At 39.4% G+C, this 20,561-nt stretch overlaps 1 protein-coding gene across 1 annotated transcript in view; it reads left to right on the forward strand.

The window, feature by feature from the left end:
* Nucleotides 1–20,561, forward strand: part of ABCC1 (ATP-binding cassette, sub-family C (CFTR/MRP), member 1) — a 47,508-nt gene that overhangs the window by 19,790 nt on the left and 7,157 nt on the right. The window contains 16 exon segments of the mRNA XM_010003293.1: nucleotides 1–124; nucleotides 767–944; nucleotides 1,649–1,810; nucleotides 2,531–2,623; nucleotides 4,030–4,233; nucleotides 6,689–6,835; nucleotides 7,210–7,297; nucleotides 8,475–8,544; nucleotides 9,373–9,499; nucleotides 10,672–10,848; nucleotides 12,062–12,229; nucleotides 12,599–12,776; nucleotides 17,492–17,576; nucleotides 18,074–18,212; nucleotides 19,089–19,296; nucleotides 20,177–20,487. Of these exon segments, the coding sequence (XP_010001595.1) occupies nucleotides 1–124; nucleotides 767–944; nucleotides 1,649–1,810; nucleotides 2,531–2,623; nucleotides 4,030–4,233; nucleotides 6,689–6,835; nucleotides 7,210–7,297; nucleotides 8,475–8,544; nucleotides 9,373–9,499; nucleotides 10,672–10,848; nucleotides 12,062–12,229; nucleotides 12,599–12,776; nucleotides 17,492–17,576; nucleotides 18,074–18,212; nucleotides 19,089–19,296; nucleotides 20,177–20,487 (2,459 nt within the window).

The following is a 20,561-nucleotide window of genomic DNA, read 5'->3' on the forward strand; positions in this document are numbered from 1 at the left end:
GGAAGAGCTCTGAAGCGTCATTATTCAAGGTGTTATATAAGACCTTTGGACCATATTTTCTCATGAGCTTCCTGTTTAAAGCTGCACATGATCTCTTGATGTTTGCAGGACCAGAAATTCTCAAGTAAGACCTTTATACTTTATTATTGTATTACCAACTATGTGTACAGAATGAAAACTTTTCAGTCACCAAGCCGCATTGCCTTCAGCTGCTTCAGTGGGGAAGGGTTGTCATGCAAGTTGGAGACCATGCACACAAACTATTTTGGTCTGTTGGTTTTCATTTTATAACACCATGCAGTAAATGTTTGACTTATGTTCCTTTTCAACACTAGGAAGGCCAGACAGGAACATAATCAATAAAAGCAGGAGAGTTTACTTAATTCTAACCTGCAATGCCTGTGGGACAATTGTATGTTTAATGGTAAAAGGGGTAGGAGTTAGATTGTTATTAGGCAAGAAGTAAAACAACTGCAAGTGGTTGTATTTTAGCTGGAGGAAATGTAAGACTTTTTAGTGTAGTTCCCAGAGAATGCTGTACATGGAAAGTATGTGATACTTAATTTGCGATACTTTGTTAGGACGAGGGAGTGATGTGTGCTAGCATAAAATGATATCCAGTTTCCAAGACATTTCCTGAAGTGTTCTGTCGAAGTCTGGTAGTTTGGGTGCTTGCCTGACCCATGTAATGTGTGGAGTAATTTATTGTTGTAACCCTGACATTTCGATTTCCGTATGTCAAGAGAACTGATTCCTCTTTCCACAGATTGCTAATCAACTTTGTAAATGACAAAGCTGCCCCAAACTGGCAAGGGTACTTTTATACAGGGCTGCTGTTTGTTTGTGCCTGTCTTCAGACACTGATTCTTCACCAGTATTTCCATATTTGCTTTGTAACTGGAATGAGGCTCAAAACAGCTATTGTTGGTGTAATTTATCGTAAGGTAGGTGTTTCTTTAAATGCACAACAATAACTCTAGGTGACTGTGTGAATTCATGGAGTATGAATAATTAAAGTTCTTAGGAGACTCTGTTGGAGTGATTCCTAACTTTTAATAGAAATAAGGGAGTATTTAATTTATAAATAAAAGCCCTTAAGATAGAGATATTTTCTAACTTACTAGTTAAAGTTCAGGCACCTTTTTCTTCCCACTGCCAAATGGAGAACCTTGTGTCATTTAGACTAGAGTTGTGTAACTGCTTCAGTTTGTGCAGAAATGAAGAGACATCTACATTTGGGGCTTAGCAGCAGTGCCACCTTATCATGGAATAAGCTGAAGCATTTTAGAAAGCTGTGAGCTGATCGCTTTGTGTGACAAGAAGTGAAGATTCTGCTTCTTACACTAAAAAAATAAACAAGCACAGAATTCCTCCCCCAAGCAATAAAACCACGAACCAACAAATCCTTACCCCAAAGACTGCTTTTTGTGTTTAATTCTGTCAGTTTAAACCCAGTTACTTGCTTCAAACTATATAACTTGCATTTTGTAAGATGTGCAGGGTAAACAGAATATGAAGCAGGAAAAGGGTTGCTTGTAATTTTAAAGATGAAGTTCTGTAAACCAGTTGGCTTGTCTGGAGAAGAATCAAATGGGTAAGGTTTCCTTCATGTTTCCTTAATTGTTTTTTATTTTTAATCTTCACCTAGGCACTTGTTATCACAAATTCTGCTAGAAAGACTTCTACTGTGGGTGAGATTGTGAATCTCATGTCTGTGGATGCTCAGAGATTCATGGACTTGGCTACCTATATAAACATGATTTGGTCTGCACCTTTCCAGGTGATACTAGCACTGTACTTACTGTGGGAGGTGAGTACTGTGTGTTGTCTCCTGTTTTGACTTTCAGAAGATGCTGCTTCCTATTGTCAGTAGTTCAGACAGCTGTTCAGACCACTGGAGGGTTTGCAACAGTGTCGTGAAAATGTTTAGAACCTGTTCAGAGCTGCTTTGTCACTACTGTCAAGAAGAAAGGCAGGAGGTTTTTAATTTGCACACCTGATTTCATTGAGAGAGGATGCTGATGGGAGCTACTGTCTTTTGTGGGACCGAAGCACCTGTAGTATCTCACTTGCCACTTGATTTAAAGATTTTGGTTCTGCACTTGGAGGGTCACCAGATGAGATGTTCGCTCTTTCTAGTCCAGACAAGTCACCAGGCTGACTCTTCCTAACTCTCACTGTCAATGAAATACCCTAAGGGGCTTGTCACTATCCACATGGGTCTCTACTACAGAAGAGCAGGCAAATCAGCCCAAAGTGGAAACCATGAAAAGATGTCTGTGCATAGAGGGATTGATCTATATCTCTATAAACCCCTCTATATGGGAGCTATATATGTATGTTTGTTTCAAAAATCAAACCACACAAACATCAGCTCAAGCCCCTACTTGATCCTCCTCTTCTTCTCCCAAGTTGTTGCTGAAAAGGGAAGAAAAGGTTGAAAAACTGCTTCAGAAAGCTTTTCTGTACATATGCAGTGGTTTGATCCCAGATTAATTTGAATAAATGTTTATGCTTGTGTGCTTTTCAGAATTTGGGTCCTTCAGTGCTGGCAGGTGTGGCTGTTATGATCCTTCTGGTTCCTATAAATGCTGTGATGGCAATGAAGACAAAAACCTATCAGGTTAGAACCATTATTTATGTGACAGAGCGCTTTTAAGAAACTTGTTTTGTTCTTTTCCCTGTTCCTGAAGTTTGTCCTTTTGAATTTTATTTCCCTCCATCTATTTATCCCTTAAAAAAAGAGAAGGGAAAGAAAGGTCAGAGGTATTGTGTATGCAGAATAAATCAACTAATTTATTTTTCAGCCTTCAGTGTATCTGTATATAATGGTCTAACAATTTTGCAGCAAGGTAGCACAAGACCAAGTTAAGACCAAGGTAGCAGGTTAGCCAGCTTCGTGAAATGCCCAGTGCTTTGAATTAGTTTAGTGTTAACCTACTGCCTAAGAACTAAGATACAAATATAAACTGCTGTCTGCCTAGTGAGCCTTAATGAGTGAAATATTCACGTTTCCAGGTTGGTGGTTGCAGTGTTGGGGAGTGTGTGTGGTTTGTTCTTAGTGGTTTGGGATTTCTTGGTTTCTCCCCCCCCACTGAGTGATGAAGAGGGAGGAGTGTTAGTTTTTGGCAGTTCTTGGTCCCTAGTTGATGCTATTTCTAGGGGATCAATTTGTTACAGAGAGTGCATGTAAGTAAACGTATATGCAAACTCTCATGTTGTTTATTGTAAAAACTGCTTCCAGCAGCCCCACTATGTGCTGTCTGGTACAGACTTCACTGCTAACTGAATTTATTGAATGACAGAGGAGATTGGTTTATTTAAATGAAACCTTTTAGCTCTTAGATGTTCATCAAAATATAACACAATGTTTGGTTCCTATGTGAGAGAAGTTATCTAGCTTGTCACAGCCACACTGCCACAGGTGACAGCTGTCTGGGATAGCTGTGCTGGTGCGGTCTACTAACTGCCTAGTGCGGAGTCAGAACATCATTTCAGCTTTGCACTGCTCGCATTAAAATACTTAATGAAAACACAAAATTCTGAAAAATCGACTTTTTTCTTATGGCTTAATGGGAAGGTTTTTGTCTTAGCTATATCATCAGAAGGACCATTGATAGTGCTGAAAACAAGGCAAAACCAAGTTTGATCTAAAGTTAGATGCAAACTGTACATCATTGAAGCTTGACTTTAGTGGTGTATTTTTTATCTGCATGGTGTAGCTAAGAGGAACCTTAGGTACAAGGGCTCCCAGATGCAGAGTTAATCCCACTTAAACCAGAGCCACAAGTGTTTTGATCTTGGTTTAGTTTTTTAGTTGCATGAAGCATTCTCTTAATTGGTTTAAATAATCTTGTTAATTCTGCATGTTTGTTTGTTCAGATAGCATCTCAGATTTCCTGCTTGGAAAGCTAGTAAGCTTTTGATGATAATGAGGTAAATTTTGCTATTGCAAAATACAAAGCTCAGAACTTTGTGGGTCTGCCAAGTATTGTGCTCTGCTAATTATTTTTTCAATGTTGTTTTTAGGTAGCACAAATGAAGAGCAAAGACAACAGAATTAAGCTGATGAATGAAATTCTCAATGGGATTAAAGTTCTGAAACTTTATGCTTGGGAATTAGCCTTCAGAGAGAAGGTATTAGAGATCAGACAGAAGGAGCTCAAAGTCCTAAAAAAATCTGCTTACCTTGCTGCAATGGCAACCTTCACTTGGGTTTGTGCTCCCTTTTTGGTAAGTGAAATAAAATATAGAAGTCTACTCTCCCGTTTGGGATCATGCTTTCCAATGCAATCCTTGAGATCCTTTGCTTTTGTTTTTTAATGACTGAAAGACTCAGAATGCCCTCCTCAGTCGTGGGGAATTGAGCACTTCTCTGTGAAAAGGCACCACTGTTTTCTTTGGAACTTAGTAACAGCCAAGTTGGATGCATTCTAGAAGTTAATGGCTGTATTATTTAAAAATAAAAACCTCCTCTGCATCCCTCTCTATTTTTGGTGGTGCACTTGAGGAACCTAAGATTAAATGTACTGTCAGAAGAGGTTACTGATGCACACAGTATCCTCAGTGTGGTAGCTGTAACTGACAGAGTAAAACTTCTGTACACCAGCATCTCTCTGAGAGCAGCAGATAGATAAGATGCCTTGATGAGAGGGACACTGTGCACCAGCTGTTCCTCTGACATAGGTTCTTCCAGCATTTGTTTAAGAACAGTGTGGAGAGGTAAAGCCATTGCATACCCTGGGGTTGCTTTAAAGTCTTATTAAAAAAAATTCTTGATATGTGAAGCATCCCCACTGTGTTTGTGGTTAGCTTATGTTTAAACTAATGAAAGGGAGAGAAGGGTGAGATCGCATCAAAATTGCTTCAGACCCTATTAGAATAAGGGACCATTGCTCTTGTCTGCAGAAGCAAATAAAAGCCATGACTACATTAGGATAAAATATGTGCTGTTCCAGTTGAAGGTGTTTAAGTGTACTTTCCAGTCTCAGATTCCTTCCCTGCAAACATTTTTAGTGTTTACATTATGTTTTGGGCATGATGAAAGGCAGAAGGAGCAGTGCCCTGGGCAGGAAACATCAGCTGCGTTCTTCAGTGAATGCTTTCCTAAAAGAAGTCTGAGGTGTTTTTTTATATCAATACATTATTAAGTGAAATTTCTAAATAAAACTCTGCAGGTGGAATCCTTAATGCTATTCTGTGGAGTCTAAGACACATTTCCCTAACAAGTAGCTCTGTTTCAGTGCACGCTGTGAATGAGTGGCAGTGGTCCTGCACCATAGGAGGGTTTCCCACTGGGACAAGTTCAGTGCAGTCCAAAGTGTGAGGCCACTGTTCAACATCCAGATTCTTGAATTTTTGTTCTTTTTATTATATTCTTCAGAACTTGTGATTAAAGAATTATTGCATGTACCTACTTGAAAGCACTTTTGACATGCAAAACTCTTCTCTGTTTTCTCTGCTCCTTCTCCTGTTTCCATGGCCAAGGCTCTTTAAAACATTGTTTAATAATGGTGTCAGGAAATACTCATTTTGCAGTACCTCCCCTACTGCTATGTATGCTGATAATTGCTGGTAACAGAAGAGTGCAGACATGCTGGTTGTGAGTCTTTTCTTTGGACCCTGTCTTGTTTTTTATCTTGGTGGGAGGGCTTTCTTGGGGTATGGTTGTCCAAACTGAGGATTGTACAAACAAGCTGCTGTACCAGGCACAGCTGAGTCAGCTGCCATACAAAGAACAATACATGTCTTCACCACAGTCAGATTTTTAACAAAAAATACTAATGTCTTCAGTGGATGCTGTGCTTAGATGAGACTGTCCCTACGCATTTGAACTAATTTTTTCAAGTTTTATAGGAGGGGGAATACCAAAGGTTTAGCCTACCTTGATTTCTGGTTTTAAGTGGCAGTCTGTATGAAGGAGTTACTGGTATTGTGATATACTGAGATATGAGTGTTGTTACCATGGAAGAAAACATTGAAGGGAATAGATCTGAAAGTGAGCATTCAGTTTTATTTAGTTTATTTTCTATAATATAACCAACACATTTTTAAAAAATGTAAATATATGGATTTTTAAAATTATTTTTATACCTTATGATTGATGATAAAAATGGTTCAATGTAATTTTCTTGTTCATGGATTTTAAGCTTGTCTATTGTGTACTGCTTAGGTACTGTAGGGCTTAATCTTTGTAATGCATTTCTGTCCATTTCTATCCATGATAAACTGGGCGGTAAATGGAAATCTAGGGTTGTAGTAGTCTCTACAAAATATAAAATGGGTTAGCATTAGGATGTTTCCTTTATGTTTATATATGGAGTATCTAGTACCATGGGAAGTGCCTTAAAACTGAAAGCAGCAAGAAAAACTAGAGATGACATTCCTCTCCTTCCCTTTTCATGCAGTGGTCTGACCAGAAGTAGCCTGGGTCATATGTGCTTTCACCCTTGCTATGTGAAGAAAGTGAGGACTTGACACCTTTCAAAGGGGAGCCATCAACTTCTTTTTACAATAGATTTAAATAAAATGTTTGTTTTGCAAAGAGCGTTATTTGGGAAAAGGAAGTTACTAAAACATTGCTCTTCCATTTATAGACCTCTGATTCCAGTTGCTGGATCGTGTGGCTCCTGAGTTAGTGGCTTTAAAATAAAAGTGCCCCTAACTGTGACCATTTACTCTTTTTCAGGTTGCCTTGTCTACGTTTGCTGTGTATGTCACAATAGACAAGAACAACATCTTGGATGCTCAGAAGGCATTTGTTTCCTTAGCATTATTCAACATCCTCAGGTTTCCATTGAACATGCTTCCTATGGTTATCAGCAACATAGTAGAAGTAAGAATTCAGTCTTAACAGGTGTTTCTATACGGAAGTAGCCACTGGGTGGAAAGATTATGTTCCTGTGCTTGGAGAATGTCTGCTGGTGAAGTGCAGACACTTCAGAAAGGGAGCTTTGCATTTCTTATATGCTAAGTGCAGTGTGAGCAAAATTATCAATACTAGTTATGGTGGGTGGGTGTTCTTGCAATCAACCATGTTACTTGTGGTTTGGAAAGTGAGTTTGGTGACTATCCAAGAAACTATGCAATAGACTTAAGGAGCAGGAATTAGGGGTGCATTTAATAATGATGTATATGTGGTGCAAAACATCCAGCTTTTAAATGTAATGAGCAGAGTATAAGACAGTTTTGCATCCATTTTCCATGCAGGCCAGCGTCTCCCTGAAGCGCCTTCGGGTGTTCCTGTCTCATGAAGAGTTAGATCCAGACAGCATAATTAGGGGTCCCATCACAGAGGGTGAGTTTCTTCTCCTGTTGAAAATCAGTGTGTGCAGATTTTGGGTGGCTTCACAGTGCTTCTTTTGCTTTCTGTAACAAATATGCTGTATTTTGGTGGATTTCACTGATGAATTTTAGCCAGAAAGCAGAGAACGGAGTTTGTAAAATAAAAATTACATAACGTTTCCACCTCCTCAGGTAGTTTCTTTCATTCTCCCAGCGTCTGTGTCCAAAGTACAGAATGGTTGCATTCACACACAGTTGGTCACTTCAAGAATTATTTGTGAGACTGTTTTAAGTGTAGCCATTTGAACTTTTTAGGCAGTTAACAGGATGACGATTAATGCCGTGCCCTTTAAGAGGAAAGGATCAGTCCCGTTTCTGGCAAATGTCTCTACTTTCTGTTTTGTGCAGAGATCATTACTCCCAGTGTCCCTCCCACTGTGCAATGTTGTTGGCCCACTTATATGGAGTAATTTAGAAGACAGATAAGCATAAAGGGAGATTTTCTGAAAAACTGTTTTCCCTGCAAAGCAAACTTGACTTTACCTATATCAGTAATTTCTAAATTATTTTTCTTACTTCCTTTTTACAAATATAGTAAAGTCCCTGTCACTCCCTCGCATGGGTTAGCTGAGCTCTCTATAAATTTAATCACTTGGTTTTCTGGTAAGCAGTTATCTGCTCTATTATTTTTTTTTTCTTCATCTTCCTTTTGGGAATATCTTCTCCTCTTTCTCAGATGATAACCAGGAATACCTTGTTCAGAAATCTTTAGTGTGGGGCTTTTTTGTGTGTCCATAGTGGGTTGTGCTTGCATACTAATATACATAGTTACCTAGGCTAAGTGTTTATTGCATACTTGGTTGAATTAGGATTCGTATATTTTGAGATGTCACTGAAAAAATCTACAGATGCAAGTGCTGTGCAGCATTTCACTGAACAGTATTTAGATGACATTCATGTAGCTCCTGGATACTGAGTAGGTGTAACCTCAAAACCTCTGCTGTCTTGGTAAATTCAGTAAAAGCAGAACACACAAGCTTTTGGTAAGCAGGGGGTGCTTGTTCTGCTGAAAAGGTAGGTTTATACCTTTGCCTAGGTGCTTTTAGATTTATTTCTGTGGTGTGATTCAAGGCATACAATTTAGCTGTTTGCATTAGCACTTTTAAAAATACGTCTTTTCTATTTATCAGCTGAAGGAAGCATTGTTGTAAAGAACGCAACATTTAGCTGGTCCAAAACCGATCCTCCTTTACTCAACAGGTGAGAATTATTACCCTTTGTTCCACTTCATAATCTGCTGCATGATAAATGATCCGTATTTGAATTATGGAATTTATATGCAGAAGAGTTTATTGCTTTAAAGGATGAACTACAGGAATTTACAAAAGAAGTTCTATGTATGGAATGCATAAAGGGGAGTAGCAAGAGGTAAAATGAGAGAAGCCTCAGATTTCAAGCTCTTGGTACGTGCTGCAGATGAGATGAGCTCCATCTAGAGGATGCAGACAGATTAGCCCCGTTCCCTCGTGTTTGTGCTATGTCTTCAGAATCTTCCTTTTAAAAGCTTATTCTTGCTGAACTGTATCCATCCTTGATTCCTGTGCTGGAGGGAACCAGTGAGGAACCTTGCCCATGGTATGAGTAACAAAGAAACTGGGGTGGTTCAGCTACAAGCTGTGTCTTCCCTGTGCCCTGTCTCCTTAATTTTGGATGCTCTTTCTTGGACCTTAAATTGCATATTCTCTGGGACTAGGATGCTGTTCAGGAAGCATCCATTGTTATTTACATTTGTGTTTACAGAACATTTGGGAAGAATCTTGGACAGGTTATGTCACAGTGCTTTTCTTTTTCTTTTTTCTTCCCCTTGTACCTAATTACATATTAAGATGCTATGTCCTTAGTATAAGAAGAGTTGGGTGCTTTCCGAGTGAGATGTTTGCATTTTCAAACAGTTAAAGTTTCTGTGCTATGTCAGCATTTGCAGTTGGTGTTCACATTGCATCTGGCTTTATATGGGCTGTTCAATAGGCTGTTTAACTACTGGGATGTGCCAGCAAGCAAGGCTGAATTATGTGCACTTTATTTCAGCATTAATTTCACTGTTCCTGAAGGCTCCTTGATAGCTGTTGTTGGTCAAGTTGGCTGTGGAAAGTCTTCATTGCTGTCTGCATTACTGGGGGAGATGGACAAAAAGGAAGGCTACGTGGTTGTCAAGGTGTGATGTGTCTGAAGAATTGTTCAGCTACTTGTGGGTATTGCCAGAGGGGTTCTAGAGTTCCAAGTGGTGTGAAGATGGGAAGAGACAGCCTTTCAATTTAATGAGTTTTTTAGCCTGATTCCTGGCAGGCCATGTAATATGCCTTAGCCTGCATTCTGTGTAAGTGGCCAGTTAAGCCTCGAGCCCACAACTTCTAATCCGTTGGTTTCAGATTTACCCAAGCAGACAAAATGCTGGGAGCTCTCAAAGATAAGTATTGTGGTGAGTCTTGTTGGCAGACAGGTAAGAGACAGGGAGACCCTATTATACATACTCCAGTCTGAGGAAGAGCAGTAGTGGTTGATACCTTCTTAGACATCAGACAATTGCAAGGAGTGTGGGTATACCCAGATACCCAAAAATGGGAAGAGCTGCTGTTGTAATTTGTACTTTATTAGACATCAGTTGCACAGAGCTCACAGAGGAAAAATGACCTGGAAGGAAGGAAGTGAAATAACTAAGTAAAAAGACCTCATTTTTTATTTTTCTGCTGCTGCAATGTATGGAAAGATAATTATTTTAAGAGCAAAACAAATGTTTCATTTAAAAGAATGCACATTTGGTAAGCTCCAAAATTGTTCTGGAAAAAGAAAGTGAGGTACTGAATCACTGATTGTTTACACAGAAAGAAAAGGCAGAACTAATCTTCAAAGCAAAATACTTTGCAGTATCTCAATCTCTTCCTTTGAAGTGACTTATATAAAACTACTTTTACTTTTTGCAGAAATCTCTTGGCAGGGATGCATTGTTATACAATGTATTCCAGATGAAATTGTTTTATGCAGAACATAATTTATAGCTATATGAAAAAACTAATTACTTCTGGCATTAGTAATGCTGCAAACATATTCTCTAAACAAATGTTTCCTCCATGTTTATGTTAGAGAATCATATTTTATTTGAAGTCCTTTAGTTTCCACCAACACACTTTATTATGTTCATTTATAGAGAGGATTATGAAAATAACATTTTGGAGGAGGTGGTAGCCCAAGAGCTACTTTGTGCAGTTTTGAAATGACCACGGGTGATTTGTGAGGTCATTAGCACTGCCTGCCTCGCTTCCTTGCTTTGACTTTGTGTGCAGACTTTTGGTCTGAAGTACCGAATAAGGAACTTTATTTTTCTTGCAGGGCTCAGTAGCCTACGTTCCTCAGCAAGCCTGGGTCCAAAATGCAACTCTGGAAGATAACATTATCTTTGGAAGGGAGATGAATGAGAGTCGGTACAAGCGTGTGATCGAGGCTTGTGCGCTGCTGCCTGATATAGAGATTCTTCCTACAGGAGACAAAACAGAAATAGGAGAAAAGGTATTTAAATACCCACTCTACCATAACAGCAGTATTGCTTGTAGTTAAGATATATGACTTCTACTTTATCTTAAAGTTGTATTGAATTAAAAACATTCAGAGTAGAAATCCTCTAGAATAAGAGACAAATTTGTACAGTGTCTTTTCCTTGTTTTTAAGCCTCAAGGGGAGGAAACCTGTCCTCAATTACAAATGAAAAAGTTTCTTGCAATGACAGTTTGTAATTGTCTTATGTGATTGTATTGCATAAAAATGTAAGGAAATGAGAAGAATCATCTGAACACTTGTCTTTCATATAAAAAAAGCAATCCTTCCCACTCCACCAACCCCTCTAAAATAAGACTGCTATGGGAGCAGGGCTGGGTGTCCCCTAACCGTGTGGCCTTCAGGACATATGGATACAACCTGCCTGCTGTGCTGCTAAGCTGATTTTCTTCAGAAAACAGGGATATGTAGGGATTTGGGTTGGAACTTGATGATCTTTAAGATCCCTTCCAATCTTAATGATTCTGTGATTCTATATGGTTGCAAACTTTTTCACAGAATTTGACTCTTCCTCGTGGCGAGGGTGATTAGACATTGGAATGAACTTCCCTGGGAGGTGGTGGAGGCACCATCCCTGGATGTGTTCAAGGAAAGGCTGGATATGGCACTTAGTGCCATGGTCTAGCCAATGTGGTGGTGTTGGTCATAGGCTGGACTTGATGATCTTAAAGTTATTTTCCAGCCTTGGTAATTCTGTGATTTGTGCTTGTAAGTGGGGGATAGCTGCCACCTGACAGCCCCAAGTTCAGTAAAGGGTGCAGCTTTATCTTCCTTATTGCTCAGCCTGTCAACAGAATTGTAGTGTGAACAGAGGTTGGTAGTTAAATTGGAGGCAGCACTCCAGAAACACAACTAATAAGAAAAGTAGCCTCTTACTGTACAGGTAGGTAGGTCAGCCTGGGTTAATTGCTTGACAAGACTAGCAAGAACTTTTTTTTTTTTAACTAGCCCCTCACTGACACTGAGAGCTTAACAGACATGCTTCCTTCCAAGAGGATTTGACTGTGATTGTTTATGCTGTTGTGGTAGTGACGTGATTCATCATAGAGATTTGTTTCATACAATGTTGAAGTTTGTTATTTGCATAAAGTGCTTATGACTTGTGCTTTTCACAAACTGTAGTAAGACATCTCTCTTGAGCTGTAAATATATTTTTTTCTTTCCCTAGGGTGTGAATTTGTCTGGAGGACAGAAGCAGCGAGTCAGTCTTGCTCGGGCAGTTTACTGTAATGCAGATGTCTATTTATTTGACGATCCTTTATCAGCTGTTGATGCTCATGTTGGGAAACATATTTTTGAAAAAGTTATTGGACCTAAAGGAATCCTGAACAATAAAGTATGTCATAATGAGATACTTGTCTCTAGAGATTAAATTGGTTTTCTTTGCTGAGTTCAAATGAGTGCAAGTTTGTCAGGTTACATATCCAGACTTTCATTTCAAACATCTGAAAAATGAAAGGATCCTTTGAGATTTTTAGAAGACATCTGCAAAACACAGAGTTTTCATAATGAAAACTCGTATTTCAAAATTCTTTTGATGTGAAAATCAAAACAAGGACAGTCTTATTTCTTAAAAATGCTGCATGCCTGTCCATAGTGCCTGCTGCATTATACACACAATTCAAGCAGCAAGGGCAGTAATTCAGTGATTGTATTTACAAATGTGAGATGTTAGAAAAACTTTTTTTCCTTATTTGCTCTTTAGACACGGGTTTTGGTAACCCATGCAATCAACTACCTGCCTCAAATGGATACAATTTTGGTAATGACTGATGGAGAAATATCTGAAATGGGCTCCTACCAGGAGCTGCTGAAGCAAGATGGGGCATTTGCTGAGTTTCTTCGGACATATGCTAATGCTGAACGGAGCATGGAGAGCAGTGGTAAGCTTACAGATACATTCCCTTGGGATAAGCTGATGTATGGTGTTTTAAGGGAGTGTGATATACGTATAGGGAGAGGTGCTTATTTCTTGGGAGCATTGAAGGTTGTGAGATTAAGTACATTCTTAAAATTTAGGGAAATGTGGAGCTGATTTGTAATAAAATTGTCTCTTAGAGAAAAATTCAGATGGTTCTGAGATCAAGTAAAGACCAGCTGGGTTTTTAACACCCTTTTCTGTGCTTATTAGGATGTCTTCTTTATGCAGATAATTCCTTTGGGGATGGGGAGGAGGAACAACAGCTTATTTGACATCCCTGACTCCTGCTTTACAAAACAGCTGTAGGCTTGCACTGATACAGGAATATATGTTAATTTTGGGGTTATTTTTTTACCTTCAGATTGTTGCAGTATTGAGTTTTAATAAGGGAACTTAGTTTCTTTCCTCCAGCCTGTTTTCTTCGTCAGCTGTCCTGACACTCCTCCATATGCTTATGCTGAAAATTATAATGGGTGCTTGCAGTGTATGGACTTGGGGTTAAGTTGTGCTTGAGGCCTGCTTAGCTACAGGGAGTTCATATGCAGCACTGCTGCTCTCAGCTGTGGATAAATGAAATGGGTGCCTTACTCTTATCTGTAGTGTGTCATCATCTCCAGAGTAACTGGAACTACGTGCAAAACTAACCTGCCAGGTTGCTCAAAAAGCGTCCAGATTCTTCTTGCTTTTAGCGGTTGTTCTATTCTCTGGCATTCAGTGTGGCTGATTTGCTGATACCAGTGCTACTCCTGCCTGTGCATACTGGTCTGGAGTCACAGATCTGCCCTTTACTCCTGTGAGTGCGTTTCTGTTTTTTGGTGTCCCCCCATCCCTCCCTCCAGGCTTGTAGCTTTTGCTGCAGTTCCCATTGCTGTACAGACAGCAAATAGTTACTTTAAGATTACCTTTGTTAGGAGTGTTTTCCCTCATCTCCCATACAAACTAATGCAGCAGATGTTTTTGTTTTAATGTGAGTGGGGGTTGGGGTTTTGCTGTTTTTTCCAGATGGCTTCAGCATCACTTTTGGTTTGTCCTTGAAAAGCCTGGAACTATTTTTAGTGTTTGTGGGGAGTAAAAGTGGCTCCAAAGAAGTGCAACTGCAACATGAAGTTGAACTATTTAACTGTCTGGTTCATCTTTAGTCTTGACTGCAGTGTCTGAAAGAGAGAGATGTACAGCACAACTCGTAATTCTAAATCTGGCTTACATTGTGTGGGCTGAGTCTCAGATGGCTGTCTCCCCAGCATTTGGCTCTGTGGCTTTGCAGTCAAATAAAAAGCTGCAAGACCTTTCCATGGCTACTCAGTTAATTTTTTATATGAGAATTGTCAGCACAAGAGGTTACTCGCTTTTGTTTTGAAGGGGAAGAAGGGTAAACATGTTCTGAGAACTGCTAAAGTTCTGGGCTGTAGTGTTTAGTTCAACAATCTGAATTTCTTGAAGGGAAGCTTCTTGATTTGTCACTTGTAGCTGTTCAGTTTGAATGTCTTGAGTATTTTCTTAAATTTTGTGGACTTAATTCCCCAAATTTCAGCTGTTTTCCTGCACGAAGTAGAAATCTACTTTCTGGAAAAGATAGTGAAGTACAGGAGTAAAATTTGCTGGGCCTTGCTTGGCCTCTATATAAATTGCTTCCCAATAGCACGGCAAGGAAAAAAAAATAAGTTCTGAAGTTGAAAGGAAAATAGCTTCCTTGCTGCGTAGCTTTATATTATACACTAGTTAGTATTTGTATTTCATAATGAAAATTAATTCAGCATTACAGGCTGGGGTTTTATATCTGCAAAAAAGCATTGTGCCTTCATGATCAACACTGTCTCCCAGTAAAGCCCAACACACCTACATTTTGTGGCAGTGCTTCCTTCTAACAGTATAAAGCTGAATTATGCTTAATAGCAGTGATGTGTAGGTAAGATAGCTTGTATGGTATGTGTAGGGATTGTTAGCGCTTTTCTCCTGTTTGACTCCTTGGAAGACAAGAGTTAAATACTGATACGTTTTGGCTTTTTTTCTGTATGTTGCTGTGGAATCTGGATCTGAGTAGTATTTCAGGAAATGCCTGTCTGCATCAGAAAATGATCTTTCTCTTAAATTAATTTTATCTTCAAACAAATTTCAGCTCTTCCCTGTCTCTCACCTGAAGTAAAAGCTGTTTGCAGTCTCTGCCTCAAACGGCAGGAGCTAATACTGATTCAAGAGAAACGCTGTTGTTCCAAGATGCTTGGAAACATGAAGTATCTCTCTGTTTCTTACTAATCTGTCCATGCAGGATCAGTAGAGAGTAGATGGGACTAAGTAAACCTGGGTTGCCACAGCTCACTGCAGCTGCATGATGTGAGGAAGGCACAGTACAGCAGAATTGTGGGAGGAGAGATGTAGCCATGTGGGCAAGAGATGCCACTCTGGGAGCATCTTGCTTTGCATCTTTGATGTTAAGATCAGGGAGTCTCTTAAGATTCTTGAGAGAAGTCCCTTCCCCACCACTGGGGAAAATGCATGTGGTAGTTCCCTGTACATAGTGTGGTTTTTCTGTTGTTATCAATATGAGGCCACTTCAGAGTAACTTTTTTTGGTTCTCTCTTCGTTACTGCATACTTTGAAAGAAAGGAAGTTTCTCAATTTGTCACTTGTAGCCCTCTGATTTGAGTATTTTCTTTCTCCTCAAGGTTGTCTTTTTTGACTCTATATGAGGCCTGAGATTAAAATAGGTCCATTTCAGCAAATTTGATCGTGCTCTGGATATTTATGGTTTTGTCGTTTTAGTTGTGCTACTTGGATGCATTTGTGTTTGTAAATATTGAAAATGGTTGAGAGTGTTCTGGAATAAGTTAATTATATGTACTTTTAGAATCAGATTCTTCTTTAGAAGGAACAGTTCAGCCTCTGGAAACAGGTAACTGCTTTTTTGCCATATGGCTTTATATTAGTGCTTTTGTTGGAGTGATACAAGTAGCTGCAGTTCATTTACAAGGTATTGAATCATTATTAGATGAATTTTATCTGCATAATAGAAGATATCAGTTTGGTTTGCATGTTGCTTGCTTGTGTGATGCTACAAGAGTTGGTGTGTCAGCTTGTAGATAACACAGAAGCAGCAATTCTCCATCTCAAAGATTTCCACAAGGAAGCTTTAAATAAACTCTAAAGATGCAGCCTGGACTTACTGAGTGTACGTAGAGATGCATCATTCACGATTGAACCCAGAAGGTCTGTTTTGTTCTCATATGTGTATCCAGTATTTTGCAGCTGTTCCCTTATATAATTTCTGGACATGTTTTCGAACAGAGCCCTCATTAGTGAGCTTATACTCTAGGTGCATATGTCAGATTTACTATGGCAACCTTGAGCATTTTTTGTTCTCAAGGGGTGAATGCAGTATAAGCAGAAAATCATCATAGTCTACAACATGAGATCAAATTCAAGAGCTGTTAGGCAGGATGGTTGATTTTCAGTTTTATTATGTTTATGTAGGTTTAGAACTTCAGTGATGCTCAGATGTTGGAATGCTTGCTGATTTTCAAATGGGAGCCTTTCTAAAGAAGTGCTGTCTAGTGCTTAAAATAACCATCAGTCCCATACTGCTTTGTTCTCGTTTGTATAAATAAAAATAAGAACTAAATCATTGAACTCTTCTTCACATTTTCTGCTTTCTTTCTGCTTCTAGACCGCACTGTGCACAAATTAACTTTGGGTTTTTAGAGTAATGAACCAGTGTTCTGTTTGCAGACACAGGAGGGAATGGCTTTATGTTCAAGCAGCCCACACTTAATGTATTGATGAACTGTTTTATGCATTTATTTTGCTTCAGTGTAAAAACATGAAAACTTCAGTCTCTAGTTCTACACAAATTTTCCCACCTGTCTTTGAACAGATGCAGGTGGGCTTTCTTATTTGTATAAGCCCTTTAAAACCTTTTTTTGTTGTTGTTTTTAGAAATTCTGAATTAATGTTCATACTTGAAAACAGAGTTTCATTTAACTGGAAGTGAATTTTTTTGGAGTCAGTCATTTGGTTTGTATTAGGAAAATAATGACATAACTTAAGCTCACGGCACTGCATTATACTTCCTTAAGTTGCTCAGAGAAAGCTTAATATTTCTAGCTGACAGGTTTTGTGAAATGTTTTAGACAACTGTCTCGTGTGTGTTCCATCTTCTTACAAATAGGATATTGTGCGCTAACAAGACTTTCTATTTTGAGAAGTGACATTGATAGAAAGAACTCTTGCTTAAATTAATCTGATTTGTACAGTTGCTTAAAAACACCAGGCTTCTGCATGTTGCTTCTTGCTTAGTTTTGTTGGAAGGCTCAGTGTTGATAGCACATGCCTGCTCTACTTACAGCTTCACTCCATCATTTATCCAGAGAGTGGGTCATTGTGGGACTTGGTATTGCATGCTTTAACATCAAGTATGTCCTTGTAATTATATTATTCTATTATTACTGACCTATATTTGGTAGAAAAATAGAAAAATAAATGTTCAGTGTCTTGGCAACTAGTGCTGTTGGGAGTGAAATTAAACTGGTTTATTTATCTGGTCAGTTATCTGCTAGTATATGTTAATACTTGTTTACTGCTTTGTTTGCACAGTAGGACTGCACCTGGTATCTAGGATTGAAATGCAACTTTTATAACTTTTTGCCTTACCATTTTCATGTTTACTTTTTCACCCCCTCCCAGATACAAATAGTCCATCTGGAAAGGAAGGAAAGCCTATAGAAAATGGAGTCCTTGTGAGTGAAGCCTCTGGAAAGCTGATGCGTAGGTGTGTACTTCTTGCTTGCTTTTTTCTTCCCCCACCCATCCTGTTACTCAGTCATGGACAAACAGTGATTTGGTGTTGATGGTATTTGTGAGAGGAAAATGTATCCTGTGCAGTTGCCCTTTTTGATGCCAGTTGTGTGTACCCTTTTTCCACATCAGCAGCTGCACTGTATGTAATGGGATTTGTAAAGGCTGAAGTTGATGGTCACCAAGCATCTTTCTTTTGGGAGTTTGATTGCTCAACCAAGACTTCTTTGACTGTTACTTGAATCTGAAAATGGATAGTTGACAAGGGAATGCCATCAGGGAGGATTAGGTGTGCACTGTGAGGGGAGGAGGGAAGCACTAGTAACGACTGATGCTGACTGGTGAAGAAACTGATTATAATCAGAATAATGTAAAGTGCTGACTTGGAGCTGTGGACTGTTGAAGTCTATTTTTGAAGTAAACACCTGCCCTGTATCATGCTAAGACTGAAAAATAAATGTCTTTAAACAGGCAGCTCAGTAACTCTTCAACATACAGCAGAGACGCTGGGAAGTCACAGCACCAGAGCAGCACAGCAGAACTGCAGAAGCCACTTGCTGAAAAGAATCCCTGGAAACTGACAGAGGCTGACACAGCAAAGACTGGGAGGGTAAGGTCTCCTGTTCCCATTTCATACACTGTCTTCCAGAAAAATCCACAGGGTTCCGAAGAAAATAGCTTCCAAATACCATTTAAATGGGATGAGTGCATTCTTGGACTTGCTACTTACTGTGTAGTACTTCATGGGAGTGCTGCTGAGCCCCAGTTTTGCATGCAAGAAGAGTGCTGACACCAAAGTTCTTGTTGAAGATGATAGGCCTGTCCACATCAAAGTTTAAAAGAAGAAATTAAAACTTTGCGGCTGTTTTCTTGGGAATAGGTTGTGACAGATTAAGAGACCTAATGAAATCTGCCCTTCAGCATAAGGAGCTGGAATTTATTCAAATGAATTTTAAGCCAGGTTTCCACTGTAGACACAAGTACCTGATCCCAGGATACCCCTGGCTTTCTGAGAAACCTGAGAGTGATGTTCCTGGGAAAATGTCAGTTACACCTCCTAGCAGTGGTGCTTGAATCCTCTTGTTAAAGATAGATCATAGGATCCAAGCCATGTGGAACAAGGATTTAATTAAAGGCTATATAATCTTGTGGTAAAAAGAGAGAGCCAAAACCTGGAGCTCCTCAGTGAAGGTTTTGGCTTGGCCACTGGTACACTCTGTTACTTCAGGCAGCTTTCCCCCTACCTTCCCTTCCCTTGGAAGAAAAGGGAAAGATGACGAGTGCCTAAATTGGTGGGACATCTAGTTTGGCAACATCTCAGTAGACAGTTTGCAGTTTGTGTTCCCGAGCAGTAACTCTCCTGAGTGCAACTGTTGTGCCTGATGCAGGGATGCTGATGTTAAATAATGGTTGAAGAAGAGGGAATTGCTCGTTTTGAAACTTGATCTGCAAAATGAATGTATTTTATTCCCCTTTCTGTCTTCAGGTAAAGGCAACAGTGTACTGGGACTACATGAAAGCAATTGGACTCTTTATCTCTTTCTTGAGCATTTTCCTCTTTATGTGTAATCATATAGCCTCCCTGGCTTCCAACTACTGGCTGAGTTTATGGACAGATGATCCTGTTATCAATGGGACACAGCAGTACACAAGTGTCAGACTGGGAGTGTATGGAGCACTGGGAGTTTCTCAAGGTTTGCTTGGTCTTACCTGTTTTAAAATTATGTGGTTCAGAGTGTTTCTAATGCTCTTGGTTACCTTGTATTCCCAGAACTGCAGCAGCAGTTTGCAAAGGATTTGAGTCTGGATTGTTTCTTTTATTTTGCCTTTGTAGAAAGATGAAAAACTTGAGTGAAAGAACAAAAAAAGGCAGGCAAACCAAGCTATAAAATTAGTCAGTTAGTGAATATGATTTTCTTTGTATTGTACAAATCAAGCATGAAAGTAGTTTGGAGGGGTGGATGAGCCAGCATTTGGTGACAAAATGTCTGACTCAGGAAATAGCTTCTTGGCCTCTACAAGAACCGTGCTCACCTGCTTTGCAGAGATAGGGTGTCATGGGAGGCCATGGCTACACTGCCTCCCTTGTAGTTGTGGCTTGGCTGAGCTGTGTAGGCTGGTGTTTCCTCTGACTGTTTAAAGGTCCATCCAAGGCACCAGCTCAGCAGCTATTTATGTGACCTCTTTGTAGTCAAAGTTCATTTGCTATGAAACCTAACACTCCAAGTGCCCCACTTGGAAATTACAACAAAAATCCTGCAATAAAAACTAAATGCCAGTTTATAATTCAGTGATCTTTACTCAGGGAAGGTGCTTAAATTTTACACAAAGCTTTGTAATGGAGGAACATAAGAGAAAGGTGGTGTTTTCACTGATTTTTATATATATATATATATATATACATATATATATAATTTACTAGGTGTAATTGTTGAGTCAACTTGGAGTGGTGTAGTGAACTCAAGTTGTCAGGATTGTTGTACTGGAGATGTGCTAATGCTAGGTGATTACAAAATTAAGGCAAATGCTTTATGTCAGAGGTGGAAGCCGTTAAAAATAAGCCTTCTTTTCTAGGTGTTGCTGTGTTTGGCTACTCGATGGTTGTATCCATAGGGGGAATATTTGCTTCGCGACAACTGCACCTTAACCTGCTGCACAATGTCCTCAGATCTCCAATGAGTTTCTTTGAACGTACACCCAGTGGAAATCTGGTCAACCGTTTCTCTAAGGAGATAGATACCATTGACTCCACCATTCCACCAATCATCAAGATGTTCATGGGCTCAACATTTAATGTGATTGGGGCTTGTATCATTATTCTGCTGGCCACACCTATAGCTGCTGTTATTATTCCACCTCTTGGACTTGTCTACTTGTTTGTGCAGGTAGGAGGTTTTACCTGGGGGGCCTGTGACCAGAAGTCATTAATTCTCTATTATTTAAGACAGTTTTTTTCTGG

This window comes from Chaetura pelagica, unplaced genomic scaffold (genome assembly GCF_000747805.2).
Source record: "Chaetura pelagica isolate M959 unplaced genomic scaffold, ChaPel_1.0 scaffold138, whole genome shotgun sequence".
Taxonomy (NCBI): domain Eukaryota; kingdom Metazoa; phylum Chordata; class Aves; order Apodiformes; family Apodidae; genus Chaetura; species Chaetura pelagica.